The 22,759-nt window shown below is 39.3% G+C and overlaps 1 protein-coding gene across 2 annotated transcripts in view; it reads right to left on the bottom strand.

Moving 5' to 3' along the window:
* Positions 1-22,759, bottom strand: part of LOC126335366 (TBC1 domain family member 20) — a 185,325-nt gene that overhangs the window by 104,031 nt on the left and 58,535 nt on the right. The window contains exon 2 of one of the 2 annotated variants that reach the window (XM_049998570.1): positions 2,903-3,240. In XM_049998570.1, coding sequence (XP_049854527.1) covers positions 2,903-3,167 — 265 coding nt within the window. In that variant the 5' untranslated portion in view covers positions 3,168-3,240. Of the gene's footprint in view, positions 1-2,902; positions 3,455-22,759 lie in introns of those variants that run through there. The other variant, XM_049998571.1, reaches the window with a different exon arrangement.

Below are 22,759 nucleotides of genomic sequence, written 5' to 3'. Positions count from 1 at the left end.
TGAGTGGGACAGTTGTACAGGGATGGCTGCGACAGCTGGGAGGGAAAAGCAGCAGGTGCATAGGAAAGGAATAAAATTCAGCAACAATCACTGCCTCTGATAGTCCACATCTCCATCCAAGCGTGAATCTTCCCCACTCCCATCTATCAACCCCCCCCCCCCCCCCCCGCGCAAACTACTACCTTTCAAGGAGTTCCTTACCTCCATCTTGGTCTAGCCCTCCTTTCCCTGGTCCCTTCGCACAACCACAAACCTCTCAACAAAATCCAGCAAAGTTCTCTTTCTTGTTTATGGGCCTATATATTACATAGATTGGTGAGTTGTTATCTCTTTAAATTATTTAGGTTTCACCAGGAACCTTCAATGAGCAAACTTCTACATCTAATCACTGGAAAAGTTAATTGCTGTGGTGCATGGGGCTAAGGACAGAACAGTGCTAAGTTATCAATACTGGTGAAGCTAGAATGATATGTAAGTAGTGCAGGAAGTAAATCTGGAGACTTGAACACAGCTGTATATTGCTATATGTAGTTTGAACCCCCTTGTATAATTTGTTTGTCTTTTCTTGTCTCAAATTTAATATAAGGAGCAGCAAACGCAAACAAGGCAGCTGGGTCAACAAAAAATATTCTACTGTCTGATCAAAATGGTGAGTCTTTCACCACAATCAGACTAAGGATTACGTTTGTCATTGGTAAGCCAATGCTTGCAAGATTCTGTATGTTTGGTATGGTAGGCATTGAGCACATGCTGTTATTCATGAGGAGTCCTGCAAGGCATGATTGACATAAAATTTATGTAGGACATATTTTATTGTTTCAGCACAATGTTCAATGTACAATTGTTCTCACACATGATTCAGAAAATTAGTCACCAAATGTCATGTGACAATGCAACTTATTTGACATAACAAATAGTAGTTAACTACACTGAGTGACTGTAAGCTGCAAAAAGAACATCAGTATATAAATTTATTCGTTCGAAGCCCAGAGCGAATGCCAACAACACAGTCTACGATCGACAACTACATCTATACTCTGCAAGCCACCCGTCTTTCACAAAATACATGCAGGTGGAAGCAATATATTGGTTAACTCTTCTATGAACGTAGGCTCCCAGAACTTTAAAAGTAAACTACACTGACGGAGACCATCTCTCATGCAGCATCAGCCACTGGAGTTGGCTGAGCACCTCTGTGACACTTCCATGCTTAATAAATGAACCTGTAACCAAACAGGTTGCTCTTCTTTGGAACTTCCATATTTTCTAATAAATCCTATCTGGTACAGATAGGAAACTTATGTGCAATATTCAACTATTGGTTGAACGAGTGTTTTGTAAGCTATATCCGTTTTTAAGGGACTACATTTCCAGTGGATTCTTTCAACGAATCACGTTCTGACATCTGCCTTACCTGCAATTAATTTTACGTGGTCACTCCACTTTAAATCATTTTGTATACATACTCTTAGATATGTTATGGAAGTAACTGCTTCCAGGAATTGTTCTGCAATCATATAATCACACAATAATGAGTCTTTCTGTCTCTGTATACATGTGTGACATTTGTTTACAGTGAGGGTCAGTTGCTACTTCCTGCACCAAGCATCAATTATCTGCAGGTCTTCCTGCAATTCACTACAATTTTCTAGCATTGCAACTTCTCTGGAAACAACAGCATCATCCACAAAAATCCTCATGCCACTTCTAATGTTGGCTAGTAGGTCATTTATATATACTGCTAAAAGTAATGGTCTTACAATGCTCCTGTGGAGTATGCCTATTATTTTCATATCTGAAGGTGTCTTTCCCAAGACATGCTGTGTTCCATTTGCTTAGCAATCATTAAAATTTTAGAAAGCAGCCTACAGTTTCTGCTTAAGCCTGTTAATGTATAATTTCATTCATTCTGCTTCCTAAAGGTTCTCCCTTGCAATATGATTTACAGAACACAATGTGGGAAACAAGCCGAGTGATTGTACTCCGTCTAGATGCTAGTAAAAATTGATGCATAGCTAGAAAGTTGACCTTCTCATCATGCAGGAACTAATAAATGTAATCATGTAAATTTAAGAATGGAACTTCATACCAGATTAAATTAAGCGACAACTTCTGCAGCTCACAAATGAAGTACAAACATAGATGTAAGACATAACTATATAATGAACATAGTTAAACAATAAAAGAAAATCTCAAACAGAACACTCAACATATTAAGTTTAGTATGCTGAATTTTTGTAAATAGACACAAAGTCACATTACAAATGATTACCAAAATTAATAACATGCCTTATAGCAACTGAAAATTATCCCATAAATACTGAACGAATTTTATACAGCTACCATACAGTATAAAAAGCACATGAAATAGAAATTAATCAAAATGTTACTAAGTTTCAGTGTATCTACATCGCGAAAATCATATTCAGAATCACATCACACAGTTTTGTAGTAAGTTGTACTTAATTCTGTAAGCCAATTAATAATAACATCTCAAACAAAATTGTTTACTTCAATGTTAATACAGTGGAGTGAACACTGTGTGAAAAGCAACAAGTTATACTGTGCAAAACTATATCTACATGAAGCACTTACTGAAAATAATGTAGAACTGGATGTTATAATGTATGTAGTTTGCTTATATGTTTACATGTATATTCATGCAAACTATACCATTTCGAACATGATCAAATGATAGTTAAGTATTGCCCCTATTGGACAATTTCTGAAAAATTTCCTGAATTTTCTGGTAATAAAAGAAGTACTTCAGTAATTATACATATAAAAAATTGCTTGACATAAAGTAAGTACTGGTTGCACAAGCTTTCGTGGCACACTGTCACACACAACGGAACAATACACACCGATGAACTGACAAGGGATTATAAATATAGTGGATTACCTTCTTCGAATGTAAGTTCCTGCTCGTCATCGTCACCGGGGGCAATATCCTGCACATGGTTGTCGTCTTCATTCGTAGTTTGTTCATCAACTGGCACAGGTTCGCCGTCTTCATTCGAAGTTTGTTCATCAACTGCACCACTTACGCTCGTTGGAACGACTAAGTTGTCATCAACCTCGTTTGAAACAATATTTTCTTGATCGTTGTCATTGTCAGCATGATCCTCGCTTGCCACCGGAGGGTTAACATTTATTTCTTGTGACATATTTACAAACCTTCCTCATGATCTTCTGTCTAGGAATCTACCCAAGGCACGTTGATTTGCGATAAGACAGTGGCTACACAGAACAACAAAATAAGCTACTTACTGCCAAGCTGCAATGAATAACAGCAAAGGTAATATCAATTTTCATTCTTTCCATTGATTGAAACAGAAACCGAGGCGGTTTCCGACATTCGTAGTAAGTTGTACATTTTCTAAATTACATAAGCCAAATAATAACAACAACATGTCAAATGCCGCTGCTAAAACAGCTGTTTGTTTATCGATAACGGCATAACTAACATTATCGATCTTAATCGTACTAATCGATATTCCTTTATTTCCAAAAATATGACCTTACTACTTTGCTTTATTATTATTTGGCTTTGAATGGGGAAACAAATTCATATACATACAACAGATACAGCTATAGCTAATCACGGTATAGTCATTAACAGTGTTAGTTATCGTAATTATTTGCATGTTGCAAGCAGGCAAATGGTTTGAAGATAACTGTTTATTTGTAAATGAGAAAAACAAAGTATGGATGAATTTCAGCCACGTACCGGATAAAGTAAACCCCAATATAGTTTTGAAACTTGGTGACCAGAAGATTTAATAAACTTCAAACACAAAATTTTTAGGGATCTGGTTAAACAAGCATCTAAAGTGGGATAAACATATTGAAATGCTCAATAAAAAGCTAAGTAAATGCTGCTACATACTCAGAATGCTGAAAAACTGCTGCAGTGAAAAAACAGTAATATGTGCTTATTATGCTCTTATGCATAGTCTATTGCGGTATAGTGTCTTATTTTAGGGTAATTCAAGTCTAGCAAAACGGTCATTCATTATTCAAAAACGAGCATTAAGAATAATGAAAGGGGCTGCACCAAGAGAGCCCTGCAGGAAAAATGTCGCTTCCACCTTTATATATCTACTAAAGTATTTGTTTTTTTCTAATCTCACCCCCAATTTTCTTCTTTAAATAATAAGTGCCATGACTACCCAGCAAAGATACAGAAATGATATCCACAGAGAAACACACAAAACAGCCGAATATCACAAAAGTGCAATATATCACCCCAAAAATCCTTTTTAGTGCTCTTCCCTTAAACATAAAAAAGATAGAAAAGTTTTACATTTTAAAAAGTGAGCTTAAAATGTTATTAAGAGGATGTTTTTACGGTGTCACAGAGTACATAGATTTTCAGAACATAGTGACATAGTTGTCAATGATAATGGTAATTCATATTTGAACCACTGTATGAAAACTGTCTGCCTGTACACACTATGATTAATTAATTATTGCTTGTTCTGTATTCAGAGTGGTCAATGATAATGATGATTCATATTTGAACAAATGTTTGAAAATAGCCTCCTTGTACACATTATAATTAATTAATTATTGTTTGTTTTGTTATTCTCTACTATATGCTGCATGAGATATATATTTATATGTTTTACTGTATAATTACAAACTCATATAATGTAACATGACAACTCCTATATCATTGTATATGATAAAATGGATGCTCAATAAATAACAATTAACAATAATAACCTTTCCTTAGGACGTGTGAGTCTGCTGCGAAATTATAAAACTTTTCATCAGTGAAAAATATGGTAAAAGGCCAACTATTTAAATGATTTTTTAATTTTTTAAATAGTGTTTTGTACTTAACTGTGTGCAATTTTTTTCCTTCTCTCTCTCTCTCTCTCTCTCTCTCTCTCTCTCTCTCTCTCTCTCTCTCTCTTAAAACACACACACACACACACACACACACACACACACACACACACACATATCATACAATCATACAATTATAAACTCAAAAATTCACCCTGACATAGAAGGAATTGCCACGCAGACACGATTTCAGTTCTGAAATTAATTTTATTATCTTATGGGTAATTATGCTGCGAATGATGTAACTACAATATAAACTCACACATGTGAGTCTCTTTATTGAAACTCAACCAGTGACTACTATACATCCAAGTAATAGCAACATAAATTCTACTTTGTTCAAAAAACATTCTTTGCAGCACCAAAGCTCCTTTCTCTGTCCTTCAGTCTGTTTGTGTGCAATTAAAGCAATTTGGAATATTATTGAAAGGGAAACAGAGCAACCAAGAGCACAGGAAGACTTTAGTACCATAAAACTAAATGACAAGTGTACTAACAAACAAACAGAAATTGGAAATACTTTCAATAATCATTTTTTAAATGTTGTGGAGAAAATAGGATCTAGATCTTCACTAGAAGAGGCAAGGCTTCTAATAGAAGAGGCCATACCTGTGCAGTTTGAAACAACTGTATTTCCACGAACCTCTCCCTCTGAAATCAGTAAAATAATAAACTCACTGAAAAGTAAAAGCTCTTACGGAATTGATGGCATTTCCAGCAAGATATTTAAAGCTTGTTCCCCACAGATAAGTAGGATTCTCAGCCACATATGTAATAGCGCTTTGAAGCAGGGTGTTTTCCCTGATAGACTGAAATATGCCATTGTAAAACCATTGCATAAAAAGGGGGATACGTCAGATGTCAACAACTATCGCCCAATCTCTCTTCTGACAGCTCCATCAAAAATTTTTGAGAAAGTAATGTATTCAAGAGTAGCCTCCCATATTTGTAAAAATATAGTACTAACAAAATGTCAGTTTGGTTTTCAGAAAGGCTTTTCAACAGAAAATGCTATATTCGCTTGCAATGATCAAATATTAAATGCTCTGAATAACCAGACATCACCCATTGGTATTTTTTGTGATCTCTCAAAGGCCTTTGAGTGTGTAAATCATGAAATTATTTTAGATAAGCTAAATCATTATGGTTTGAGGGGGGCTGTGCACAAATGGTTTAATTCATACTTAATAGAAGAATGCAGAAAGTTGAAATAAGTGGTTAATGTAATGTTAAAACAACAGCTGATTCCTCAAATTGGGGGGGGGGGGGCTATCAATTACGGGGTCCCACAGGGTTCGGTCTTAGGTCCTTTACTGTTCTTGATATACATTAATGACTTACCATTCCTCATTGATGAAGATGCAAAGTTAGTTCTCTTTGCTGATGATACAAGTATAGTAATAACATCCAAAAACCAAGAACTAAGTGATGTGATTGTAAATGATGTCTTGCACAAAATTATTAAGTGGTTCTCAGCAAACGGACTCTCTTTAAATTTTGATAAAACACAGTATATACAGTTCTGTACAGTAAATGGCAAAATTCCAGTAATAAATATGGACTTTGAACAGAAGTCTGTAGCTAAGGTAGAATTTTCAAAATTTTTAGGTGTGTCCATTGATGAGAGGTTAAACTGGAAGCAACACTTTGATGGTCTGCTGAAACATCTGAGTTCAGCTACATATGCTATTAGGGTTATTGCAAATTTTGGTGATAAGAATCTCAGTAAATTAACTTACTATGCCTACTTTCATTCAGTGCTTTCGTATGGTATCATATTCTGGGGTAATTCATCGTTGAGTAAAAAAGTATTCATTGCTCAAAAACGTGTAATCAGAATAATTGCTGGAGCCCACCCATGATCATCCTGCAGACATCTATTTAAGGATCTAGGGATCCTCACAGTAACCTCACAGTATATATATTCACTTATGAAATTTGTTGTTAATAATCCAACCCAGTTCAAAAATAATAGCAGTGTGCATAGCTATAACACCAGAAGAAAGGATGATCTTCACTATGCAGGGTTAAATCTGACTTTGGCACAGAAAGGGGTAAATTATGCTGCCACAAAAGTCTTTGGTCACCTACCAAACAGCATCAAAAGCCTGACAGATAGTGAATCAACATTTAAAAATAAATTTAAAAGAATTTCTAGATGTCAACTCCTTCTACTTATTGGCTGAATTTTTAGATATAAATTAAGGGAGGGATAAAAACTAACTTAAACTTTAGTGTCATGCAATATTTTGTGTAATGTAATATTTTGTACAGACATCTTTCATTTACCTGACAGGTTCCACATCATTACGAAGTGTCGTATTCATGATCTATGGAACAAGTCTTAATCTAATCTAATCTAATCTACTACCTAATGCTGCCACACCAGCTGCCCCCTTTTTTTCCTTTAAACCGGATACCCTCAGAGTAGTGTGCTACTGAATATTGTCAGAAAAGTGCCAGAATCGTGTTGTTGAGATTCTTCCCCAATGAGGTAGCCAGGTTTAAATTGCTCTACCGAAACTGTTTCATGCTAACCATTTTGTTCAGTTGTGAACGCATTCTTTCCTTTCGTCAGCATTTTGTATATACCAGTATGTGGAGTCCGTAATGGTGGTTGCAAGGGGTCGACTCTGAACCAGACATGTGATGGCCATATATACAGTCACAACATGTGTGAGTTCAATTGTTATGTGAACTCAGTCATTACTCCTGTCAATATTGGCTGAATTGTTGCCGGTCAAATGAATTCCTCTGGTATTCCATTACTGGCAGGGTGGTAGCTGGGGGTGGGAAGTTAGCGCAACAGCATAGCCAAAGGACTCCCAAAAATAGATATGACTTGAAATGACGTGCATGATAGACTCTAATGGTCTGAGGATGCCAAACCCCGCTGCAGAGACGTATGGTATAGGAAAAGCTTCAGGCCACCTCGTGAAATGATCAATTTCTGTGAGTAAATAACAGTGACCTTTCCGGGTAATGGCCAGACAATGTCAACATGTATGTGAGGAAATCTTATCGTCGGTGTTGGGAACTGCTCCACTCTAGGGAATCTTTGCCAGCTGACCTTGTCGCATTGACGTTCCAGACAGGAATGCACTCAATCTTTGCAGTCCTTCTGTATTCCTGGCCATACCACATCGTTTGTTACTACTTACCCATTGCCCTCACTCCCAGATAAGCCAGATTATGTAACGTTCGAAACGCAACATGTTGACATTCTACAGGTTTCTGCAGGCTTTGCTTATTCCGCTCTGTGTCAGGCCAAACAGCCTTTGTATAAAATAACACCAGAAGCCGTTTCAGTTGCAAAGCTATATGCTCACTGCTGAGCAAATCACGTAGTGTTGTGTCCTATACTTTCCTGCACACAGATCGAAAAACGCCATCTGGTGCTATTTCTTTACACGACACTGCCAGTAAATCGACACAGTTTCAAGATAAGCAATCTCTGAGAACATTATGACTGCCCAAAGTGTAACGCACATCAATTGTAAATTACGCAATATATTCCGCTTCTCTCCACTGTCGTGGTGATCCATGATCTGTTGCATGTTAGAAGAAACTAGTCAGCGGTTTGTGACTTGTAAAGACTAAAATGCTTGCCTTCCACTGAAGACTGAAAATGCTTTATCATTTCGTAAATTGCTAGCAACTAGCGATCTATAGCACTCCAATTTTTTGTCGTGACATAAGGTTTTTTGAATAAAACGCGAGTGGCTGCCAATGGCTGCCCACCTTCTGGTGAAGTGCTGGCCCAATAGTGGCTTGGCTCGTGGCCACCAGAGAGTAAGTGGTGGGTTAATGCATGGATGAGTGAACCGTACATCTTGTACTAAACCTTGTCTGACGACTTTGTGAAACGCCACTTATCTCGTTCGAATCCAAGTCTCTTTCCAGCTACCAAAATTAAGTTTGCCTGAAAGCAGAGTGTTGAGTAGTTTCCGTTGCTTCGATAGTCCAGCAGTGTGTCAACATTTGTAAATGACCATCCCTAGAAACCTGCAGTACTCTTTGCAGGTTGTTGTCAAAGGCATATCTTGTATTGCTGTGACCCAAACCAATAGTGGTGTGAGGCCTACTGCTGAGACTGAGACTTAAATTCTTCCCGCTAAGGAGCATGTTTTTTTTTTTTTTTTTTAAGTTTAAATGCTACTACTAATATCAGTAACAAGATTGTCCAGGTGTGCGCTCTTTTACCTCTGCACACATCATACCAATCCACCAATCAGATGGCATTTTTCGTTCTATCCATAGGAAAGTATAGTCCTGAAATTGCCGCTGTGTCAAGGACAGCAGTGGTCTACTTGAGCGCCATACTGTTCTCCTCCCATGGATACAGACATTAAAATTCTCCGATCCGATGCAGACAGTGCTGCCATCTGGTGTCATCTGGTATGTGAATGGCAGGCCACAGTGCACTAAGACGATGTGCAAGGCGCAGGCCCCAATGCTGCTCACATCCTAGACAACTTGCTCGCCTCGCTACAAAAGGCAAAAACGCTGGGTACCCCTTGTGGTGCGAAGAGTGTGCCATACTCTGCTCTTGTCGTTCAGGTAGCAGTGCCGCCACACATAATCCCACGCCTAATAAACTGTGACAGCCCTGTCATACAGTTACTATCCAAAAGAAAATCAAAGCTCTCATACCATATTTCGTTACTCCAATGACATTAATTGATCGTCACCACTCGGGAACTTAAGGAGAAAAAGTTTAATCAAATCAAAAAAGTGGAAGGGCAAAGCTGCAGGAGCTTGACGTCTTTCCTAGTCCCTCTCTCACAAAAGATTTTTGTTGTATAGAGATTGGCTCACTTAGCATTGGAATAGTACGCCATTTGAGAAGTTGGGACTTACATCACATCTTAATCAAATCAGTGGAAGTCGGCAGGGACAAGAAGATGGGTGGAAGAGTTAACAATGAAGTCCACCTGGCTTTCCCATTAACTGCAACACCTCACCCAACACAGACTTATGCTCAGGGATAGCACACACATTCAACGAGCAAGTCATCCACACAAATAAAAGATGGGAACTTGGAAGAAAGCTGTGCTGGAAGTTGCTGTTAATTATAGGACCAACTGTTTCCTGCTACTTCACAGACGCTCTTAAACAATTAAAAATCATTTTTTGTGTTACTAACACAAACCCTTTTGTCATCTTCCAAGAAGATTGCAATAGTTTAACCTTCAGAGTTGTTCTGTTGACTTACACACGTACAGTACCCCTTATCAAACGTGGATTCTACATTGAATGCAGTTTATGGTCCTTTCAGCTGACATTCAACACTTGATACAGGAAATTTGCAACAAATACTCAGCACTCATACACCTAACAGCGCATTGAAACATTATCATTGTATGTGTGGCATCTACATAATGTGACACTTTGTAAGTGGTAAGTTCACGAACCTCTTGTCGACTCTTGTTCACTAGCCTGAGTATTTTGATATTGTCCTCTCAACATATATATTCTTTACTGTAGTTTCTTGTTAACAATATCAGCTTATTCTCAAGAATTAGCAACTTTCACTCAGTTAATACTCGGCATCAATCCAACATGCACTAGGATTGCACTTCCTTAACTCTTGTGCAAAAAGGTGTGCAGTACACTGCTGCATCCATTTTTAATAAGCCTCCACAAGACTTCATAAATCTTAGCAGTGATCCATGTGCTTTCCTCATAGGACACTCCTATTCTGTTGAGGAGTTCATGGAAAAATCGAGCTGATTCTTATGTTATATTGTTGATAGCTTTTACTTAAACTTATGTCTTGATTTTTTGGTTCATAAACATTTTATTTTATCTGTTATTACTTTTATGTAGTAATTCCATGTACTGACACGTTCCATGACCTTGGGGATTTGCTCCTTATCTGGTCCTTCGGAACTAGAGGTGTAAATAAACAAAGAAATAAAAAAAGCAATTTTAATCATGTATCAAGTTATATGAGACAATTCTAAAGATCAAAACAACATCACAACAAAATACCCAACAGAACTGAATATGTTGCAACATAGACATCAAATGTACATAAGTAATTTACACTCCCAGAAAGAAACACAATAAAGATTTCATTTTTCAGAAATAAAAAGTCAGTGACAGCGAGTGTTACGTGAAGTCCTCTGAAGGAGGCTACCCATTGTAGGAATCCTTCATAACTGACTTACCAAAAATTTAACTTAAAAAAACAGAAGTATCTTATCGAATTATTTAGGAAAACATGTCAAATTAAAAAAAATGTGTTTAGAAGCTTGAGAGGCACATAAAGATATCGTGTGCCCAATACAATTTGTTGTATAGTAACTAAAGAAGACAAAAAACATAAGACACTGATAAGCGTGGCAATACCAAGACAGTCAAAAATTTACAACTTACATTAAGGTCCTAAGATAGGGAACAATCAACTTATCTAGACTGGGGGGGGGGGCGATTTTGCAGGACTGAGGTCTGCTAATAGCAGTACAAAATAAGAACCATATCACGCAGTTACACTTCACACTTATACTCACTTCATACAGGTCGTCATCCTCCATAACAGTGGTCCAGGGATGCAAGTTTGCAAGTTGGCTTCAGTGTGGTCACGCTCTCACAAGAAAGTGTGGCTAGTGGCAAGGGCCATCAGCCAGATGTCCCTCAGAAGATACAGCCAGGATAGATACCAGTGGGCAACACCAAACATCCTTCTGCGCCGATAAAAGTACCAGCAGTCACACCAGGTGGCTCATGCCATGGCAAGGCAGCTCATCACAGGTATACTACTGTACAGAAGATTAGGTCAGCGAGTCTCCATGGGCATCTCAGTCATGATTGAAACATGGCATGTGCCTCATTCCCTCTATGAACCTCACCTCGTGTGAGCTAATGACAGGATTATCAGACAGCTTTCTGATGAGAGGACAGAAAATGGTTAGTTCAGAGCTGAGCAAGGAATAGGATAACCTGGAGGGGGTGATACAACTGATTTGTTAGTCACACATGAAGGCTGGTTTACAGATCGAGTCCTTCGTCATCAATCGCTCAAGTTTTAATCTCTCTACAAGAGGAGAAACCGAATTAGAATAAAGGTATCCACACTCCTTAGCCTGAACTGCATATCGCTTGCAGTTTGGCTGATTGCATGCGAGATTAAAGCACTAAAAGTAGTGCCGACAGTGTGCATCATCAGCGTGAACTGGAGATACTGATTCCGCACGTGGATATCGTTTTCACCATACATGTGCATCTGCCACAAGTTGTTTTCCTTTGTTGCGAAGAGGAGTCTCAGTGAAGCTATCTTCTGGTCGGGTGCAACATAGTCTGCTGCCACCAACAGCTAGCATGTGCCCAGGTGTAGCACTGCAACCCCATCCCACATCTGGCTTTGTTCCACCATGTGCCAATAAGCTGCTGTGGAATTTGGAAGAGCCCAACATTCACTCAGCGGGATGCCTGTCAGCACATTGACACAGCCCAAAGCTTTTGCCTCAGACCTGGCAACTCCGTAGTTGGGTTCAGCTTACATCGTGCAGTCTGCCTTACTTCACCTGCACAATACTGATGGATTCTCACTTGGGTCATTGTCCCCAATATTTTCACAACACATTTTTACAAATACATGATGCAGAAACAAAATGAAAGACAGTCTTTTCTCTGACAATATTAATCTCTGATGTTCAATTGAATTTGTAATGTTGCCATTATTACATCTGAAAAATTCATGGCTGAATAGCGTACAGTAAACTACACTTACTGACAAGACTTTGGCCATCTTACATACTATCATTAATGGTGAGCAACATAATTCTACAGGGCCCAACTAAAAAATTAAGTGGTACAAATATCGAGCTCACACAACCCTTCTTCCAAAATAATAAGCAGATTCAAGCTCAAGACACAGAAAAAAATAAATTAGTGCTATAATAAATCATATTCCTAGTATACATTATTCTAATAACACAGTGGTATCCATATATTATCTACCCATCACCATTCGACTAATTGTCCATTATACTAACTACAGCATGACTAACTTCAACTTTATGCCTTGCTAGCGACACTGTCCTCAACGACGACTTCTGCCACATCTGAAAATAACATTTGAAGGCAGAGCATAATACACACCATAAAAAAGAACCTGAGTAATGATCCGTGTGTAATAAAGTTCTTGTTGTTGTTGTGCTCTTCAGTCCTGAGACTGGTTTGATACAGCTCTCCATGCTACTCGATACTGTGCAAGCTTCTGCATCTCTCAGTACCTACTGCAGCCTACATACTTCTGAATCTGCTTAGAGTATTCATTTCTTGGTCTCCCTCTACGATTTTTACCCTCCACACTGCCCTCCAATGCTAAACTGGCGATCCCTCGATGTCTAAGAACGTGTCCTACCAACCAATCCCTTCTTCTAGTCAAGTTGTGCCACAAGCTCCTCTTCTCCCCAATTCTATTCAATTCCTCATCATTAGTTATGTAATCTACCTATCGAATCTTCAGCATTCTTCTGTAGTACGACATTTCTAAAGCTTCTATTCTCTTCTTGTCCAAACTATTTATCGTCCATGTTTCACTTCCATACATGGCTACACTCCATACAAATACTTTCATAAACGACTTTTTGACATTTAAATATACTCGATGTTAACAAATTTTTCTTCTTCAGAAACGCTTTCCTTGCCATTGCCAGTCTACATTTTATATCCTCTCTACTTCGACCATCATTAGTTATTTTGCTGCCCAAATAGCGAAACTCATTTACTACTTTAAGTGTCTCATTTCCTAATCTAATTCCCTCAGCATCACCCGACTTAATACGACTACATTCCATTATCCTCGTTTTGCTTTTGTTGATGTTCATCGTATATCCTCCTTTCAAGACACTGTCCATTCCGTTCAACTGCTCTTCCAAGTCCTTTGCTGTCTCCAACAGAATTACAAAGTCATCGGCGAACCTCAAAGTTTTTGTTTCTTCTCCATGGATTTTAATACCTACTCCCAACTTTTCTTTTGTTTCCTGCATTGCTTGCTCAATATACAGATTGAATAACATCGGGGAGAGGCTACAACCCTGTCTCACTCCCTTCCCAACCACTGCTTCCCTTTCATACCCCTCAACTCTTATAACTGCCATCTGATTTCTGTACAAATTGTAAATAGACTTTCGCTCCCTGTATTTTACCCCTGCCATCTTCAGAATTTGAAAGAGAGTATTCCAGTCAACAATTTCAAAAGCTTTCTCTAAGTCTACAAATGCTAGAAATGTAAGTTTGCCTTTCCTTAATCTTTCTTCTAAGATAAGTCGTAAGGTCATTATTCCCTCACGTGTTCCAACATTTCTACGGAATCCAAACTGATCTTCCCAGAGGTCAGCTTCTACTAGTTTTTCCATTCGTCTGTAAAGAATTCGTGTTAGTATTTTGCAGCTGTGGCTTATTAAACTGATTGTTCGGTAATTTTTACATCTGTCAACACCTGCTTTCTTTGGGATTGGAATTATTTCGCTTGTCTCGTACATCTTGCTCACCAGATCGTAGAGTTTTGTCAGGACTGGCTCTCCCAATGCTGTCGGTAGTTCTAATGGAATGTTGTCTACTCCCGGGCCTTGTTTCGACTCAGGCGGCTTCCTCTTTCATTTCTTAGCCCTAATCCATATTCACCTACTATGTTTCCTTCTCTCCTTTTTCCTGCTCTTGAATTACAGTCACCCACGACTATTAAATTTTCGTCTCCCTTCACTACATGAATAATTTCTTTTATCTCATCATACATTTCATCAATTTCTTCATCATCTGCAGAGCTAGGTGGCATATAAACTTGCACTACTGTAGTAGGTGTGGGCTTCGTGTCTATCTTGGCCACAATAATGGGTTCACTATGCTGTTTGTAGCAGCTTACCGACACTCCTATTTTTTTTATTCATTATTAAACCTACTCCTGCATTACCCCTGTTTGATTTTGTATTTATAATCCTGTATTCACCTGAGCAAAAGTCTTGTTCCTCCTGCCACCGAACTTCGCTAATTCCCACTATATATAACTTTAACCTATCAATTTCCCTTTTTAAATTTTCTAATCTACCTCCTGATTAAGGGATCTGACATTCCACTCTCCGATCCATAGAACCCCAGCTTAATTTCTCCTGATAACAACGTCCTTCTGAGTAGTCCCCGCCCGGAGATCCCAATGGGGGACTATTTTACCCCCAGAATAATTTACCCAAGAGGACGCCATCATCATTTAATCATATAGTAAAGCTGCATGCCCTCGGGAAAAATTATGGCTGTAGTTTCCCCTTGCTTTCCGCCGTTCACAGTACCGGAACAGCAAGGCCATTTTGGTTAATGTTACAAGGCCAGATCAGTCAATCATCCAGACTGTTGCTCCTGCAACTACTGAAAAGGCTGCTGCCCTTTTTCAGATACCACATGTTTGTCTCGCCTCTCAACAGATACCCCTCCGTTGTGGTTGCACCTACGGTACGGCTATCTGTATCATTGAGGCACGCAAGCCTCCCCACCAACGGCAAGGTCCATGGTTCATAGACATCTTAGTGATCGTAATACACAACTTTGAAGTAGTAATAATAAAAACATTTTGAGAAGTACCTATGTAGTAGGCTGACTGATACAGTTACCACTACTATGACTCCTTTCCTCCTGGGCTGTCCTGCAGAGGCAACATTGCAGTTGCAATCAGCTCAGCATTGAGTCGCCACCATTGGCTGTTTTTTACACTTCCCTCACAGGTTGAACACTATAACTGAGGATGCTGTTTGAGGCTAGACAACTATTTTTGATCTTCTATCATCCCCCCCTCACATATTCTTCTTCACTTACTAATGGGGGCCATATGTGGTTTATGTTAGTGGTTTTATTACGCATGTGTTCATGGCTTCACCTACTCGTAGACAATATTAGGTCGAGGAGATGCTGCTTACACCTTTTACACTGTTTGTCCAGTGTTACCATGCTGAGTCCACACATTCACTAATATGGCATTATTTCGAGAAACTAACTACCTCGACGAAAATGTACCCAATGCTGTAGTGGCGTGGGATGGCTAGGTGGCTAACTTGGCATCGTACTCCAGCGAAACTCCATCGAATAGTGGTGCAATGCACTCAGTGGAATGCCCATACTCCAACGAAAATCTCCAATGAAATCGTGCAACACAACCAGTGGCATGCCCATTCTTTAGTGAAGAACATCTACAAAAATGGTGTAAGCAATTGTTGGCCTGCCCATACCCCTAAGAAAAGCTCCTCCAAAAACATGGTGCAATGCAGCAAGTGGCATTCCAATACTCCAAGAAAAACTGCTCCAAAAATGGTGCAAGGCAACCAGTGGCATGCCCATACTCCAACGAAAAACAAGGCGAGCAGCTCCCCATCCCCATCCATGTCACAAAATTGGCCAAGTTTCGACACAGACAAGAAACTACACTCATAACTCGAGCCTCAAATGGATGGTATTGCTCCACCCACAACAGCAATGAGTTGTTTGTTGTGAATGAAAAGGAACTCAGTTACATTTCATTCACACTCAGTGATGACACACAAGATAACATCGCCCTTCTGGTTTACTTTATCGCTCTACTCAACAACAAATAAGTTGGTCAAAAATTATTCTACACACTCCTGCATGTACTTATTGTAAAATTTCCCCTTAGCACTGAAGTCCAAACTTACTCCACAGGAGTTCGCCGCCCCCCCCCTCCAACATACTCTACAGATGGTTTAATATTTTGCAGTTCGCCTCACTAACCAAACACAGTTGTTTCCTGTTAAAGCGATTCCTTTGGCGACTGCCACTTCTACCCTACCTAAGCCAGCCTCCTTCTTCACTGCTAACGACGTGTACTTTGCCTCGCTACTAATCTTCCCTACTACTGTTATGTGGTCATCGATTTTCTCAAATTGATTCCCCACTTCTTGCCTCCTGACTCCTCTTTTCCATCTTCTCATGCATCCTCTCTCATTCTTGCATTTCCTCTTTTCTGATTCTTTCCGCTATTTTTATTTCTTCCAATATCATAATCATCATCATCATCTCGGCCTTTTCCCACGCCATGTGGGATGGGTGCTGCTTTGCTGGATCCTTCTCTTCCATAAATGTCTATCCAGTGCTTCTTTGTTGAGCCATCGTTTCTCCCGTAGGTCGCCTGCTACATTGCCTTCCATCTCAGTTTCGGTCTTCCTGCTCTCCTTTGTCCTTCGATTTCTAGGTCTTCAATTCTTCTCCCCTCCTACTACTCCCCTCTTCTCTGCACATGTCCATACCATTTTAGCCTACTTTCTTGGCTCTTTTTCCCTAAGGGCCCCACGTCCACTGTTCTCCTTATGTACTCATTCCTTAGTCTATCCCTTCGTGTCACCCCACTCATCCACCTTAGCATTCTCATTTCTGCCACTTCCATCGGTTTCTCTTAGGCTTTTGTAATTGGCCAAGTTTCTGCACTATACAGCATTGCAGGCCTCACCACAGACTTGTAAGGCTTTCCTTTCATTCTACAGCTAACCTTCTTATCACACAGTACTCCACTCAGTTTCCTCGAGTTCATCCATCCACTATTTATCCTGTGCTGTATTTCGGCCACCAGTCCTGTATCACTTTGCATGTAAGAACCTTGGTATTTAAATTTCTTGACCAGTGTCAGTTATTCTCCTTGCATGTTAATATATAGGTCTTTGGCATCCTTTGTATACATATACTCTGTTTTCACCCCGCTAATTCTCATTCCGTTTTCCTCTAGAGCTTTTCTCCACTATTCAAGCTTGTCTTGAAGTGCCTCCCAGGTTGCTTCACAGATTACAACATCATTGGCAAACATCATGCTCCAAGGTGCCTCTTTTTCCACATCTTTGGCTAGTACATCTATGACAAAGTCAAAGAGATATGGACTGAGAGCAGATCCCTAATGTAGTCCTACTTTCACTGGAAATGCCTTTGTTGCACCTGCATTGCTCCTGACTTGTGTCATTGCACCTTCATACATGTCTTCTACCACCCTGATATATTTTTCTGGCAGGTATTCACTTCTCAGATATCTCCATATCTCTTGCCTTCTCAAGATCGATAAAGGCCATATGCAGTTCCGCTTGTACTTCTCTGTGCCACGCCATCAGTTGCCTTAGTACCAATATATTTCTTCCAATATCTGGAATAGTAAATTTGACTCCTGCTAGTGCTCAGCACCAACTGTGTTAACATGACATGTGACTCCTGTGCACTGCCACATTTGCTTAGCAAGACTGGCCTTTTGATCCCTTTGTCTTGTTCTTCCCACATATTACTACAGTCATTACTACACTCATGACCGGTTATTGACTCGTACCTCACATCAGTGTGTCTATCATCCTGTTCCATGAAAATATGAACCATCTCATACGCTGACCCATTTTTGTTCATAGCTTCTGCTCTGTTCATCATGCTACACCTTTTGGACTGACTCTCGTTATATCTCAACATAGCATTAATTCACATTAACATTCACAAAATCAAACAACAAACTTAAATATACAGTGCACAATATCTGGTAAAAAAATTAAAATTTATACTACACTACCTAGTCTTTCGATAAAACTTGTCACATCAATTTGCATCATCAATTCTCATTCTCTCCTAAATTTATCCAAAACACTGTTAGCAAAACCAGATATCAACACACATGAAACATGGAATGTGATACAGAAACCACATCCATATGATTAAAGAAAAGCTAAATAAAAAGAACAACACAATGATTAGTAAATTCTCATCAGAGTCGTACACTATGGTGGAGTTAAAATAAATGAACGGAGAGAAAAAACTGAACTTTATTATGACAGGTGCTGAGGTTGAGAGGTGGCCATGTCACCCAAATTCATTAAAGAAATCCATATTAGTTAGGCTAATACACTCAACCCCCTTTTAAGTACCACAGTTCCTATCAAGCAACAGACAGTTTATGGAAGGAAAGTATTATATGTCACTGTTTGTGGTCAGTTTAAGTGTTGCACTTTCGACATAATTCCATTTATGATAATTTGATAGCTCATCAGTCCTATCCGGCAAGGGGTCCTGATAATAAAGGTGAAATTCAACTACTAAGTAAGACTTTGGTATCACAAAGTGATTTATTGTGAGAATTCTTAATGTATAACCAGACATAAATATCGAATGGAACATAAATAAGGACAATGTAACTCGGATAATGACATGTTGGCTGAATTCATGTACAGGATTGGGATAAACTGTTACACTGTAGATCCCTACAAACTTTATGAGTGAGAGAACACCTTAACAGGTTACCCCTGACTATTGATTGGAAATGAGAGCCTTTGATACAGATCAGACACGTAAGCCATGGCTGTGTACGACGACAAGGCTACAGCATAAGCTGACAGGGGTCAAATTAATTAGACTAATGCGCTGGTGCTGTGAATATGTTACCAACTGCAAGACTGATCATGCGCTGGGAGCTAGGAGCACAGGAATGATGTTGCAGCTGCTCTCAGTTATAGTCTGTGCCTGTGGATAAAGATCGAAACCAAACAGTCCGAGCCGAAACGACAAACAACTCCGATTGTTGTCGCCAAGTAGTAACAGACAGGTTGTGCTTGCGCTACCATGACAGTAATACTTTGGACTCTTGCGACCACCTTAACTCTGGCTGACCAGAAATGAGAACCGGTCTCTCTGGCTGTCCAGAAGCAAATCTCTGAATTCCTCATTCGCCTTCACATTTATAGATAGCACCTTGTCCCCACCATGCAGGAAAATCTCCAATTGTAGGAGGACCCAAAAACAGTTGTCTATCGTACCTCTCAGATTCTGCCGCTCCTTTCCCCTCTGAACCATTACAACAATTTTTTCTCCTATCAAGTGCCATCCCACCAAAATCAGAGTGTGCTATTTCGTGTTAGCACACATCATCCACCAATCAGATGCTGGAAAGTATAGGCCTGAAACTGCCTCTGGCTGAAGGGCAGTAGTGGTCTACATGGGCGCCATAGAATCGATCTTCCATGAATGCAGACATTAAAATTCTCCTCTTTCTGATACAGACAGTGCAGCCATCTGGCATCATCTGGTTGGTGAGTGGTGCAACCCAGTCCACTAAACGATTTGCAGGGTGCCGGCCCTGATGCTGCCCACATCCCAGACCCACTACTCCCTTGTTACAAAAGGCGAAAACGCCAGGCACCTTATGTGGTGCATCTAGCGGCAATACTCTGCTCTTGTTGCTCAGGCAGCCATGCTGCTGCACATCATCCCACACCTAATAAAGTGTCATTGACCCATCGCTATCTGAAGAAAATCAAAGCTCTCATTCCAGGTTTCATTACTGCAGTGACATTATTGACCGACACCACTTGGGAACTTAACAAAGACAAGTTAAATAAAGGCAAAAAAAAAGTGGAAGAAGACAAGCCATGAGAGGTTAGTGTCTTTCAATCTATTCAGTGTTGCTAGGCCTGCCATTCTGTTTCGCTTACCTTGATGACATATTGGTATTCTCAGCCCCATCAGCATCTCATAGGATGGACGAATACAGCAATGTTCTGAACACCGCAAAACGTGTTATTGGTGTGCCACAAGTTGATGTTCTTGGCCACTGCATTACCCTATCAGGCTCAATACTGCTACCTGAAAAACTGGAAGCCATTATGAAGACCCTCAAGCCTACCACAGTTAAGGAGCTGCGATGGTTTCTAGGGCTGCATGTCACAAGCAGCAGAAATTCAACAGCCATTAATGGCAGTGCTCGCAGTCCAAAACGCAAAGGGAACACAGAAATAACTTGCACAAAAGCTCTGCCGAAGGTTCTACTTGGCCCACAGAGTGTGTACAAACCCGATCTGGATGGTTCGTCTGGTAACCACTTTATAGATTATGTATGGTGTCCATACAAATAACTACAGGAAACTTTTATATTTTGCATGGTATTACCAGACTGGGAACAACTACAGAATGGATCATGCATTTGATCCCTGTGCAAGACTGTTTAGGTCTTGATGAGTTGTTTCTTTTCATCTCTGTTTTCTGTATATTATGATGGCGATATCATCGTCCCTGCAAACTGGTAATGTCATGCCATCACAACGGAACATTGAAGTATCGTACCTCATAATATTTACGGTCATTTTGTTTAAGCTTTGCTTATTTGAGGTCCGGTCATGAACAATGTGGTTGAGGACTTGATATTAAGCATATGTTTCAGCTGAGGCAGAATTAAGGGTTGATAAAATTTCTAAAATCATTCTCGCTTGTGAATCACTAAATTTTAGGACACAACTACTCGCACATCTACATCTACACAAGTTAACTGCATGGAGAACAGCGTCACTTTAATACATGTTGTGGCATTTGTTTAGCATTTATAGCAATGAGGAGTAGTCTAAAGCGTGTTAGGTATGTTCGATACCTCTTTGTGACTGCAAGTTGTGCGAAATCGAATTTTCTTAGGGGTCTTGCTTATATAACGATGAGCACGCATTTTAATGAATAATAAATATAATTTGATGTGGCAAGCTTCATTGTTGATGCAATGTGTGAGATATCTCACAATAAATGGTTAAGTTGTTTTATTCATTTCCATAATATCAGCTCTGAAATTGTCTTTGGAAATGACATATCTCTCACTGTTACTCTTTACATTCTAATTTAAGTGATATGGCGTAATAAAAGCATCCTAATCCTTTCTTAAGTGCCTGTCTGATTAGTGCAGTATTTCAGCACATACATCTTTTTCTGCTGTTGTAATCCTCGTCAGGTTAGTTTTATGACATCGATTCCTTCAAAAATATCAGCTGTAGTTACGTACGGAAACCTACCATTATATTTTTGGGCACTAATTTGGCGTATACATGGAAATCAACTTGCTCTTCCTTTTACATTGCAGACGTATGTGACATTACATTAACTGATTTTAACCTTAAGTTGGGTTCACACAAACAACAAAAATGTCGCCACAGCTAGTGGAATACTGCAGTTGCATTGCAGTTCCATGTGTGAACGACCATGTTTTAGTGGAGCAACTTAAAGAGACGCAACTTTTGTCTTGCCACAAAAAGTTTAGCTTGGTTGTACTTTGTTGCAGCACTTCCCTATCACCACTGCTCCCTGGTGGCAGTATTTCGAGACACAAGCATTCTGTTGCAGAGCTTTCTTTCGCTTGTGCCTGTTTTCCGCTGTCACACAGGGTCGGCATGGTTAATCATATTTGACAAGATTAGTTAAGGCATTTTGTCGCAGTTTTCATGGTGTAATTGCTGCTGTATGCTATTCCATTTCAATATCTTTTTTTAATCTTATTTCTGAAAAAACTGAAAAATATGGTCTGCAGTGACCCTTCACAGCTTCTAGAACTACACGAACAGCAACCTGTGTGTGTATGTGTGTGTGTGTGTGTGTGTGTGTGTGTGTGTGTGCAAACCAATGACATATTCTATGGTCTTAAAAATTTTGAATGAATAAAGAAACATAATATATAACAAGAAAACAGTTGTATAAATTTCATAATTTGTGATACCAAGCATTGTATAACTTGTGGATTACACACATGAAATAGTTCCAAGTTCCAGAGTGTGAGGTGGTAGCTGTTAAACTAAAAATAGTTATTTGAAAAGCCTGTGTCAGCGAATATAATAAGATACTAAAATCTTGCAAGAATGGCGTATCTGCCAATGATATTTATATGCCAGCTGTTGGTTGGTTTGCCATTGCAAACAGAATTTTTGTCTCTGAGTGTTATTGATTTTATAAATGTGTTTGTTTCCCTTGATTTACCCCTCTGCAAAATCTATTCTCGGATCCAACATTTGGGTTTTATCTTTCTTATATTTAACTCTTGTCACAGTTCTAATGCTGTAACGTGCACTATAGCGAAGAAGACAGATCCCAAATGTTGGATCTGAAAAAAAAAAATTCGCACAGGAAGGAATAA

This window comes from Schistocerca gregaria, chromosome 2 (assembly GCF_023897955.1).
Source record: "Schistocerca gregaria isolate iqSchGreg1 chromosome 2, iqSchGreg1.2, whole genome shotgun sequence".
NCBI classification, from domain to species: domain Eukaryota; kingdom Metazoa; phylum Arthropoda; class Insecta; order Orthoptera; family Acrididae; genus Schistocerca; species Schistocerca gregaria.
Note: the sequence above shows the minus strand (reverse complement) of the source record. Positions and strands in the feature narration are given on the sequence as shown.